The sequence below is a fragment of the Castanea sativa genome, chromosome 1 (assembly GCF_040712315.1).
Source record: "Castanea sativa cultivar Marrone di Chiusa Pesio chromosome 1, ASM4071231v1".
Classification (NCBI taxonomy): Eukaryota; Viridiplantae; Streptophyta; class Magnoliopsida; order Fagales; family Fagaceae; genus Castanea; species Castanea sativa.
Window position 1 is genome coordinate 67,785,706 of NC_134013.1, and position 11,891 is coordinate 67,797,596.

The 11,891-nt window shown below is 35.0% G+C and overlaps 1 protein-coding gene across 1 annotated transcript; it reads left to right on the forward strand.

The window, feature by feature from the left end:
* Positions 1-8,230: 8,230 nt before the first annotated feature.
* On the forward strand, positions 8,231-11,437 carry LOC142640508 (uncharacterized). The gene has a single exon (XM_075814638.1). The coding sequence runs from the start codon at positions 8,367-8,369 to the stop codon at positions 11,211-11,213; it is 2,847 nt and encodes a 948-aa protein (XP_075670753.1). The 5' UTR covers positions 8,231-8,366; the 3' UTR covers positions 11,214-11,437.
* The last annotated feature ends 454 nt before the right edge of the window (positions 11,438-11,891 follow it).

The following is an 11,891-nucleotide window of genomic DNA, read 5'->3' on the forward strand; positions in this document are numbered from 1 at the left end:
GAACATATAATAAATTAAAGTTAGACGCTTAAGTAAATGCGAATGCACATGCCTAGATGATTTAGGGAGTTATAGAGGGGGAAGTTAAATCCTAAGGTGTCGCACCTGGATCTCCCCACTCAACTGGGCAGTAGGGGCCGTCGTGCTAGTTGCCAGAGACGATGAGGTAGTCATCCTTCATGCCTTTATTGGACTTGGGCAAACAGGAGATCAACCTAACTACGCTAGAGCGGGATTTGATGTAATAACCTACTCCAGTGAGTTTGTGGCATTCGTACATAAAGACGACATCATGCCACGTGGGGTTCGAACCCATTTGCTCGTTTAGAGCATCAACGCTTCCTAAGACCCTAAAAACGTTGGGAGCGCAGCTATCGGGGCACAATCGGTGGTTGCGAAGATACTCCTAGTAACGGGTTTCATTGGGAGGGTCATCCCACCTTCTACGAAGGCAACCATTGGGATGATGACCTCTCCGGCTTTCCTAGAACCGGCCATGGCTTCCGCCAGGCCGGTATCTTAAACCTACATCGGCGGGAATGAGGTATTTAGCTCTAAAACCCTCCATCCCGGCGGCGGTATCTACTAGACACTTAAACTTTCCCATCGAAAGAAACGAAAGACTAAGTTCTAAGAGAGGGAACGATTAAAAGGGGGCCGGGGGCGGGATCCAGGAGAAAAGGTTAAGGAAAAGGAATAAGAACTTACAAATTTCAAGTTGTGCGAATTTCCACGGATTTTTGCAGACAAAAGGTGGTTACTGATGTTTTGATGGGATTAGCCTCTGAGGAAATAAATGAGGGCGCAGGTTCCCGAAGCGTCACAACGTGCGGGAAACGGCCTCGAAATTGCATTTGTCCCGCCCAAATTTTCACGGAGTAACAAGGGCCGTTGGATGCTCATCTCACCGTTGAACGTGGGGGACAAGGTGTAACTTACGGTAATAAATGCGCGCGTTTTTGAAAATAAAACTGCCAAGTGGCATCCTCTGGAACGCGAAACGGTTTCCACACATGCAGTTAATTACAAAACGTGTGAGGTAAGTCCTCGTTGAATCAAAACCCTATTTTTTCTCCTCGGATGATGAAAAATAGAGTTTTGAGGGGCTATTGTGGGGAGTAAAAGGACCCAAGTGGGCATACGGGCCGTTGGAGCATGGAGGCGAGCCTGCTCCGAGAATTAAACTCTACGAATTGGCCCATACGGCAGGGATGCGAGGATACGGCGAGGGCGAGCTTTTCCTCGGACAGATCCGAGAGAACTCAAAACTTCATTATAAAGGTTAAGGCACAACTCTGGAAAGACTAATGGTTAAAGGGGGACACCCTGAACCTTCTAGATGCACCAGTGTTAAAGAAAATATCAAGAGCAAAGGTTGTCACCTCTGCATTAAAGGCTGCCACCTCCGCATTAAAGGCTCTGCACCTACCTCCCTGGCCGCATTAATGGGGAAGTGACCCCTGAACAGTAGGGCTGAAACTTCTAGTCACTTTCCAAAAAGTATCAGGGAAGGAAGTATTTAAGGGGGGTGAAGGCCAAAGAGAAGGGGGGATCGGCAACAAAGAAAGAAACGAAGAATTGTAACTTTTAAGTAAGAAATAGAAATAATACAGAAGTAGTCCTCGGCTTACGTCCGAGGAGGCCTATTTACAATTATCTTTTGTTATTTACATGTGTTTGTAACTCTTAGCCTGTTATCAAGTTCTCAGTACTTCTAACCTAGATTTCAAGCCCACACTCTACAAATTTTATTGTTTAAGGCTCATTGGGCCTGAGCCAGTAGTTGTCTTTGGGTCCAGGTGCAATTGTGCGCTTACAGTACTGTCCAAACAGGAACCCATAGAGGTACAAAATTTTGTACATTCCTTAAAAAATGGGTACCTTGAATGTACATAATTTTGTACATTTTTTTGAAAGATTGAGTACATTATTTAAAAACTGATTTCTTTGATTGTACAGAGTTGTGTACTTTCTTTGAAAAATTGTGCAAGTTGAATGTATAAAATTGAATACATTATTTTAAAAAAATGTGCATTTTGAATATACAAATTGTATACATTCTTTGAAAAATTTTGTACATTGAATATATATAATTGTTTACATTCTTTGAAAAATTTTGTGCATTGAATATACAAAATTTTGCATTTTCTTTGAAAATATGTATGTTGAATATATAAAATTGTGTTTATTTAATGAAAAATTGTGTATGTTAAATGTACAAAATTAGGTATGTCCATTAAAAAATTGTGCAAGTAAAATGTACTCAATAAAATTACACAATTGTGTACATTTTTCAATATATATATATATATATATATATATATATATGTAGGTTGAATTTACAAAATTGTGTCCATTCTTCGAAATGTTTTGCACATTAAGTGTACATAATTATGTATATTATTTTAAAAAAATTGTACATTCTTTGAAAAATGTATATGTTGAACATACAAAATTGTATACATTCTATGAAAAAGTGTGTATACTAAATGTACAAAATAGTGTGTGTTCTTTGAAAATTGTGTATGTTGAATGTATAAAAATGTGTACATTTTTTTTTGAAAAAAATGTGTCATTTAATGTACAAAATTGTATATATCAATTTAAAAATTAGTGCGTTGAATGTACGAAACTGTGCACATTCTTTGGAATTTCTACTTGTTCAATGTACTAAGTTATGTACATTCTTTGAAAATTTGTGTCTGTTGAATGTACAAAATTGCATACACTTTTTGAAAATTTTGTGTATGTTTAATGTATAGAATTGTGTTAGTTGAATGTACAAAATTGTGCACATTCTTATAAAATGTGTATATTAAATGTACATAATTGTGTATGTTTTTTTGAAAAATTGTATAGATTTTTTTTTAGGAAGAAATTGTGTAGGTTGAATGTGCACAAATGTGTAATTTTTTTGAAAAATATGTATGTTGAATGTATAAAAATGTGTATATTCTTTGAAAAATTGATACGTCTGAATGTTTAAATTCAAAATATATATATGTTGAATCGTATCAAGTAAAGCATGGGTTTTGACAGTTTTGTAGTCAACTTGCCATCATCTTTTTCATTTAGTTTTTTAGCATATTTGTTTTAATAAAAGGTTGTTTTTTTGTTTTGGTAGTAGTCAGTGAGGAGAGGAAGGTGAGGCCAAGTTTGAACTTTGAATCACATACATAGACACCATAAAAATATCATTATAACCAGATTATCATTGAAACCCCAACAAGAATAAAAAGTTGCAAGTTGCAACTACATCTAAACTGAGAGTAGAGGAATCAAGTATCCAAACTAAAAATAAAAATAATAACATACAAGGACTGCTTCTAGTCATGGCAAAAATTTCAGAGTTCAGACCCCACGCATGACCCATCTAGTATTACTTTTTTAAAGATTTGGGTGGCTATGGTCACTTATGGCCTGTTTGGAAGTTTAGAGATGGAGAAGAGTAGAGGGGAGAAGAGTAGAGGGGAGTAGAGAGGAGGGGAGTAGTAGGGAGAAGAGTAGAGGGAAATAATTATCCTCCATCTTATTTGGATGTTTTTAAAATTAGTGAGGGGGAATGGAGTAATTAGTTATTCCTCTTGTTTGGATGTTTTAAAAATTAGGATAGAAAAGAGAATAAATGATTTAAATAGACAAATTTACTCCTATTTGAAAATTACTTATTTGAAAATAGACTTGCAACATTGATCTATGATTAATTTGTTAGATTAAATAATTATTTAATCAACATTCTCATTCCATCAAATACTACTAATAAAAAAATAAAACTAAATATTATAAAATAATTTTTATTACCTCAAAAAAAATTATAATAAAAATAAAAATCTTTCAAAAATTTCTAAAGTTTCCTCGCATTTCTCACCAACCAAACAAAAAGCTATGTGCCTGTCCTGTAACATTAATCTCATCACAAATCAAAATCTCATGTGCATCTCTCCCTAGTTTTCCATCCATGCCTCAAAGCCCAGGACACGCACCCTAGCCGATTGTATCACGCCACGTTGCAGTCATCGGCACTGGCGCCGCAGGCCTCGTAACTGTCTGAGAGCTCCGTCGCGAGGGCTACAGTGTGGTGGTCTTCGAGCGAGGCGACCAGGTTGGCGAACTCTAGGTCTACACCCTGAATGTCGAATTCGACCAGACTCAGACCACGGTCCACTCCAGCATCTACCACTCCCTCTGCACAAACCTCCCTTAAGACTCCATGGGCTTCTTGGACTACCCGTTTGTTGCCAAAGACGACCCGGACAGAGACTCAAGATTGTTCTCGGGTCACCGAGAGGTTATGATGTATCTGCAAGACTTCGCGTGCAAGTTCTAGATTGATGAGTTGGTGAGGTTTGAAATGGAGGTAGTGCGTGTGAGATTCATGGAGGACGAGAAGAAATGGAAAATTAAATCAAAGCAAAGACAAAGAAATGGATGAGATATTTGATGTTGTTGTTGTATGTAATGGATGAGATATTTGTGTCTAAAAATCCTTCATAAATAGTGAGATTCAATTTTTTTTTTCATTCACCTTAAATTTTCTCAGGAAACAAACAAAGATTATTTATATAATCAGTTTGTAATTTTGTTAATTTAGAAAGGGTAAATTGGGGAATTCATTTGGTCAATAATTTATCTACTCTACTCTCCCTCCAAATCTCTCTAATTTGGAGGAATTAAAAATGAGGGGTTGGAGGTAGTTAAAACCCCTCCCCCTCATTCTTTAAAAAACTTCCAAACAAAATAATTGAATTACTCTCCCTTCCTCTACTCTACTCCCCTCCTTTTTTTTTTTTTTTTTTTTTTTTAACTTCCAAACAGGCATTAATGAAGATTATGGTTGCAGTGGCTCATAAATCTCCATGAATATTCCATGTGGGTGTCCTCTTCCGTTTCCTTTTTTGACCAGTTGGACTGCCTCCTCAGCTTAATTTTCAATGGCCATAAAACATTCTAGTGTGCAATTTCCACAACAATTGGTCAGCGCTAATTTATTACTATATTACGATGGATCACCTAATGTTTTTTATTTTCATTTTTTGTCCTTGTATAAATAAATAAATAAAAAAAGGTAAATGAAAATATCAATTGTTTCAACCTTACTAATGGAGAATTTAATAGGGATCAATGATAGCTCCTCAACTTTTTTCATAATTTATTAAGGTCATTAGTTGTGATTAGAGTAATATCATATTCATGTGGACTTATCATTAGTATGATTTTTATCATACATCAATCTCAACAACTAATATATTGCCTAGATTTATTAATCAATAATTAAGAGGAACCTAGACTTATAAAATGTAGGATTCATTCAAGTGAGTTTAATCATAGTTTGTTCATAGTACCTAATAGTCCATGTATTTTAGGCATAATAGTCAATTTCTAGGGAGGATCAAATAATAAGAAAAAAATTAAATTAGGAGGATTTAAACTTTGAACATCTCTGTTGGAAATATCAGTAGGTTTAAATCCTCTATTCAACTGAGATTTTCAGGCATGCCATAGATATGAATTGCTGTAAAAAAAAAATATATATCAATTTAGTAGTTTTATATTTTATGTAGCATGAAACTGAATACTCCACAACAAATTGAATAGTTTTGGCATTGTAACTTGGTGGAGAAATACTTAAAGACATGCCTTACTCATCACTTACCATGCAAATATATTAGGGATATGTTTGGTATGTTGAATGTATATTTTGTTAAGTAAAGATTAAAAGTAATCTTTATTAATTTGGCAAGTTAAATAATTAATAACACATAATTATAGCTAAGTTTGTCTATGTCATTAATTTTTCTTTTGAGGGAGAGTTTTAATGTATGACGTCTGCTTCTGATGATAATTCTTTATATTAAGCCAAAATACCAATCAGTTTTTTAGGGTAAGGAGAGATTAAATTCAAAATCTCTTATTTAACCATCAAAAATCTAATTTAGGGTTATATAGGGTTTGTTTAGTTATGTTGTTTAAATAACAGTTTTCATTATTTAAACAATATAATACGTATTTTCACAACACTTTTTTACCCATACATATTTCCACACAACTTAAACAATACTATCAAACGGCCAATAATTAGTAGGTCATATATGAAACTATGATTATTACAAAGAAAAGTTTATCAAATAGCTTGATGCAAAACTGGACTGACATTATTTGAATCGCAAGATCTGTTTGGGGTTATGATTCTTAAGAGCAGTCAAGTCATTGGGCTAGTTCGAACTCTTTTATGAAAAGCAAATGCAGACTATGACATATGGTACTTCAATTTAGACAGTTGCATGAGTCATTGGATTAGTTGGAACCAATAATGCTTTGTCCTACGAATTGATTTATGCATGCAATTTCCCCGTCCTCCCTAAAAAGTTATTTGCCCCCCACCCCCAGCACAGAAATGTCCAAGCAACTTTTCATTTGTCAATTGTCAAAATATTAGTTTACATTCACGGATCGTACAGTCAATGACGGAGGCATTCATTGACCAAGGGGGGGCAGTGGCCCCCTAATTTAAAAAAAAAAAAAATTATATATATATATATATATGCATTAATTTTAGCAATTTTGTTCTATAAAATTACATTTTACCCTATTAACAATATTATTGAATCTTTTTAGAGTAACGTTAAAGATACAAATTTATTTACAATATTTTTATAAACTGTTGATAAATTCTTATTGGTTCGCATCTGGGTTTATTACTTGCATAACTTTTTTACTTATCAATAATCACTCACTATATTATCAATATACTTCTAGCACTTTTCTCATTTTAAAGGCCATTAAAATTTTATAGATCTAAAATCTAAAACAACATATACTAGCCCAAAAACATTTGTGCAACAACAAAAATCACCAATAGCAAAGCTAAAAAAAATTAAGTCTAATTAACCAATTTTACTCAAATAAATAATTGCCCTTTAAAAAGTTTTAAATAGAATAATTTTGTCTTTACCTAGCAAATGCACACATTAAAAATTAAAAAAAAAAAACCTCCACGACTAAGAAGCTGCCAAACTAGAGGTCAAAGTCGCCCCCTTAACTTAAAATCCTGGCTCCGTCCCTGCGTACAGTTACCCCTTATTCACTCTTAACAACTTTTTACTACTTTCACTTTTTAATTTTTGTTTTTTTACTTCCCATTTCAAGATATTTTCAGTTGAGGTTTTGCTCTAAATCCAAATTTTATAACTACCTATGCATTTATTGTGCAAAAATTCATGTATATTTTAACATAAAAACTTATTTTTTCTATTTTATCTGATCATTTTTCAAAACACTAACATCAGATTATTTATTTTAAATTTTATTTTGTTAAAATATTAAACTTTGTTTATTTTTTAAATTAATTTTTTTCCTCTTTACACACCTTAACTACCATTTATTCTCTTCCTTCATCCTTGTAAAATGCAAAGAAAAAAAAAACTAGGATGCATAACAATAGAAGTTGTGTATATTTTTGCGTAAGTATTGATTAATTATAAAAAATTTATCCTATATCTACCTAACCATTTAAATAATATTTTGATATAAGACTAACAAATTTCTCTCATTTCTTAAAAAGCAGCACTACCATACAATTTATTACGCAAACTCATTATGATTTTCTTTTATAAAGTAACATTACTATTACAACAAACACAACTAAAAACTTTTAAAAAGCAAATTAAAAAAAAGTAACATTAAACACTTCACAATTCACACCATATGAATTGAGAAATTGAGAATTATACAATTTGATAATGTCAAATTTATGGTTTATTTTTTTTGTCAATATTAGTTTGTCGGCAGATAATTCATATTATTTTTGGGGTAATTGAGTTCTTTAAACCAAATTTGTGCTGTATTTTTTTTGTAATTATCTAGAGATTATTGTAATTATTCTTGAGTCAATTGGTAGAAGGGATAGAGCATTTATATTTTGGATATTATAGGCCAATTTATAATATGGGGGGGGGGGGGGGGGGGGGTGGGGTGAAGATTCCATATTTTGGGCAAATTGTATATTTCCTCTGTGCACTCACATGCTAAGCTTTTTTTTCCTTTGTTTTCGGAAAGCTAGGTCCGTCTCTGTGTGCAATGGAGCTATTTTCATAGGTTTCCACGGAAAGGTGTAATAAGAAGTCTTCATTATACACTATTTCGGGACCCTCCGAAAGAAGACTAGTCTTCAGCCGACAAATTATTTAAAAAAAAAAAAAACCATTTTGGTAGTTAAAAAGGCGGTATCTTCAGTCTTAATTCTCATTAATCCTCTTCTCCAAAGTACGATCAAAAGACCCATTCTGGTAGTTAACAAGGAACCACGTTCATCTTCAGTCTTAATTCTCATTAATTCCTCTTCTCCAAATACGATCAAAAGACCCATAATGCCATTCTGTCCACCCTATGACACGTCGCGGCCACCTCTCTACCTTTTCTACCTTCTTTTTTGCTTCTTCTCCCTTATCTCCGGGATCCAACCTGCTGACCTTCAAATTCTCATGAAACTGAAATCCGCACTTCAAACATCAGACGGTACCAGTGCCTTTAAATCTTGGGAATCCAGCAATTCTATGTGCAATTTCACTGGAATAACCTGCAATTCAGATGGTTCCGTTACAGAGATTGAACTTTCACGCCAAAATTTAACTGGGGTTCTTCCTCTTGACTCCATATGCCAGCTCCAATCACTGCAAAAGCTCTCGTTTGGGTTCAACAACTTGCATGGTCCAATTATGGACGACTTGAACAATTGTGTCAAGCTGCTGTACTTGGATTTGGGCAACAATTTGTTCTCAGGGTGGTCGGCTCCAGACATATCTTCTCTAAGCCAATTACAGTATTTGTATCTGAACAGAAGTGGATTGTCGGGATCATTTCCATGGAAATCACTCCAAAACATGACTGGCCTTGTTCGGCTGAGCCTCGGACACAATCTTTTCAATCCTTCTCCATTTCCGAATGATGTGTTGCAGCTTACCAACCTCACCTGGATTCACCTATCCAACTGTAGCATCCAAGGAACAATTCCGGCAGAGATTGGAAACCTTAAAGAGTTAATCAACTTGGAGCTTTCGAACAATAACATGACGGGGGAGATTCCAGTTGAGATTGGAAACCTTGTCAACCTCTGGCAGCTTCATCTCTTCAACAACTCATTCACAGGAAAACTTCCTGTCGGTTTAAGAAACCTCTCGAAGCTTGAGAGGTTTGATGTTTCAATGAACTCTATTGAAGGTGATCTGTCCGTTTTGAGGTTCTTGAGTAACCTAGTTTCTCTGGAACTATTTGAAAACAAGTTCTCTGGCCAATTACCGGCCGAGTTTGGTGAGTTCAAGAAGCTTGTGAACCTTACTCTAAACAAGAACAACCTCACCGGTCCCCTGCCTCAAAACCTTGGCTCTTGGGCCAGAGTCGATAAAATCTCTGTGTCTTACAATTTTTTTACTGGTCCGATTCCACCAGATATGTGCAAACAAGGTACTATAAAGGGGCTTTACATGCATCACAATAGTCTCACCGGTGAAATTCCAGCCAATTTCGTCAACTGTTCCACTCTACTTGAATTCAGGATCAATGATAATTTGCTTTCGGGTACTGTTCCCGCTGGAATCTGGGGATTACCGAACTTGCGCATTTTTGATATCTCGTTCAATAGTATTGAAGGCCCAATCACATCTGATATAAAACATGCAAAGTCTCTTGTGGCGTTACGTGCGGAAAACAATCGCTTATCCGGTGAATTACCCCTAGAGATTTCGGAAGCCACGTCTCTGGTTTCAATTCTTCTGAGTGACAATCTATTGCAAGGTAAGCTTCTTATTCCAACTTCTCCTATAACAAGCTTTCGTATCTCAGACAATAGACTGACTGGAGAGATCCCATATATGATTTGCAATTTAAGTTTTCTTACAATCTTTGATGTCTCAAATAACAATTTGAGTGGTAAGATTCCACAATGTTTGGGAAACTTCAGTAATCATCTATGGGTGTTAAATTTGCAAATGAATAACTTCCACGGTGCTATCCCTGATACATTTGCAAAGTGTAATAGTTTGGAACTTCTTGTCTTTAATGACAATCATTTAGGAGGGCTATTGCCAAAATCTCTGCTCAACTGTACAAATCTGGGAGTTATTGACCTTGGAAATAACATGATAACTGATATCTTCCCATTTTGGTTGAAAGCTCTTCCCATATTAGAGGTTCTTGCCTTGAAATCCAACAGATTTTGTGGTCCTATTGGAAATCATAACACTAGTGGGATGTTTTTCTCGAAACTACGAATTCTTGATCTTGGAAATAACAAGATCGATGATTTCTTCCCCTATTGGTTGGAAGCTCTTCCCAATCTACAGATTCTTGTCTTGAAATCCAACAGATTCCATGGTCCTGTTGGAAATCATAACACTAGTGGGATGTTATTCTCTAAGTTACAAATTCTTGATCTCTCTTACAATGAGTTTACTGGTTTTTTACCGAAAAATTATTTTGAAAACATGAACACCATGATGATCAATGATGAAGGTAAAAATGAATTGCAATATTTCGGTAAACGTCAATATTATCGAGATTCTGTGGTGGTGACAATAAAAAATTTGGAGATTAAGCTACCAAGAATTCTAACTATCTTCACAATAATTGATTTATCAAGCAACAAATTTGAAGGAGAGATTCCAGAAGTACTTGGAAGGCTTACAGTTCTCCGATTGCTCAACCTTTCCCATAATAACCTAAACAACCATATCCCACCATCATTGGCAAATATGTCAAGACTTGAATCCTTAGACCTTTCTTCAAATAGGCTAACAGGACAAATTCCTATTCAATTGACAAGTCTAACATTTTTGGCTATGATAAACCTTTCACGAAACCAACTTACTGGACCCATACCTGAAGGCAAGCAATTTGGTACGTTTGAAAATGACTCATACGAGGGGAACTTGGGGTTGTGTGGATTTCCTCTGTCAATGAAATGCAACACTAATGAGCTGCTGCCACCGCCACCACTACCATCAATATTCCAAGAAGACAAGGATTTGATATTTGCGAGTGGATTTGATTGGAAGGTCGTGTTAATGGGCTATGGATGTGGATTATTGTTTGGAGTAACGATGGGATGTGTTGCATTTAAAAGAGGAAAACCTCAATGGCTTATAAGGTTTGTTGAAGGAAAACGAAAAGAAAAGGTGAGAAGGTGCAATAATCAAAGACCCAGGAAAAGAAGAAATTAATGCATTCATGGTATTGCAGAAAATGATTAGGACTTCATTCTCTACTAAGAGTCAGAGGAATGAGCCTTTATCTTACAGCAAAGCATTGGAATCACAGAATGGTATCTGACGTGGTGTTTATTATATTTGTATGAATTAAGGTGTTGTTTTCTTCATTCTAAAATAATCATATTCATCTTTTCTGAGAATATTCTGTTATGAGATTGCATGGAATGTTAGAGCTAGTCTGTTTGGTTTCTTTGTTTTTGAATTTGTGGCATGTGGGCCGTAGGTCGAAGGGTGGCCTGGTGTTAAGTTGGGCTTTTTGAGAGTTACATGGTTTAGAATCCTTTTTCGGCTGATGTCAATTTTAAGCTAATTTAGCAAATTAAGTCCAATTGTTCAATTAAGTAATTAACCAATTGATACATGCATAAATAAACAATCAATAAACACAATCCCAATCACAAATATTCAAGCACATCGAACACAAGGATTTTTAAGAAAGAAAAACTCGAGAACTAGGCAAAAAAACTCTTCGAGCCACTATGACACCAAATTATCTACTAGCAAAAATAGATGAATTGGTGTGTAAAGTTCAATTTCAAGAACTATTACTGGGCCCATCAAAAAAAAAAGAAAAAAAAGAAAAAGAACCATTACTTGGATCCAATAGATTGTATCACATGTATAAAGTTA

Coding starts and splice junctions, on each gene's coding strand:
- LOC142640508 (XM_075814638.1), top strand. CDS start 8,367: ATGCCATTCTGTCCACCCTATGACACGTCGCGGCCACCTCTCTACCTT.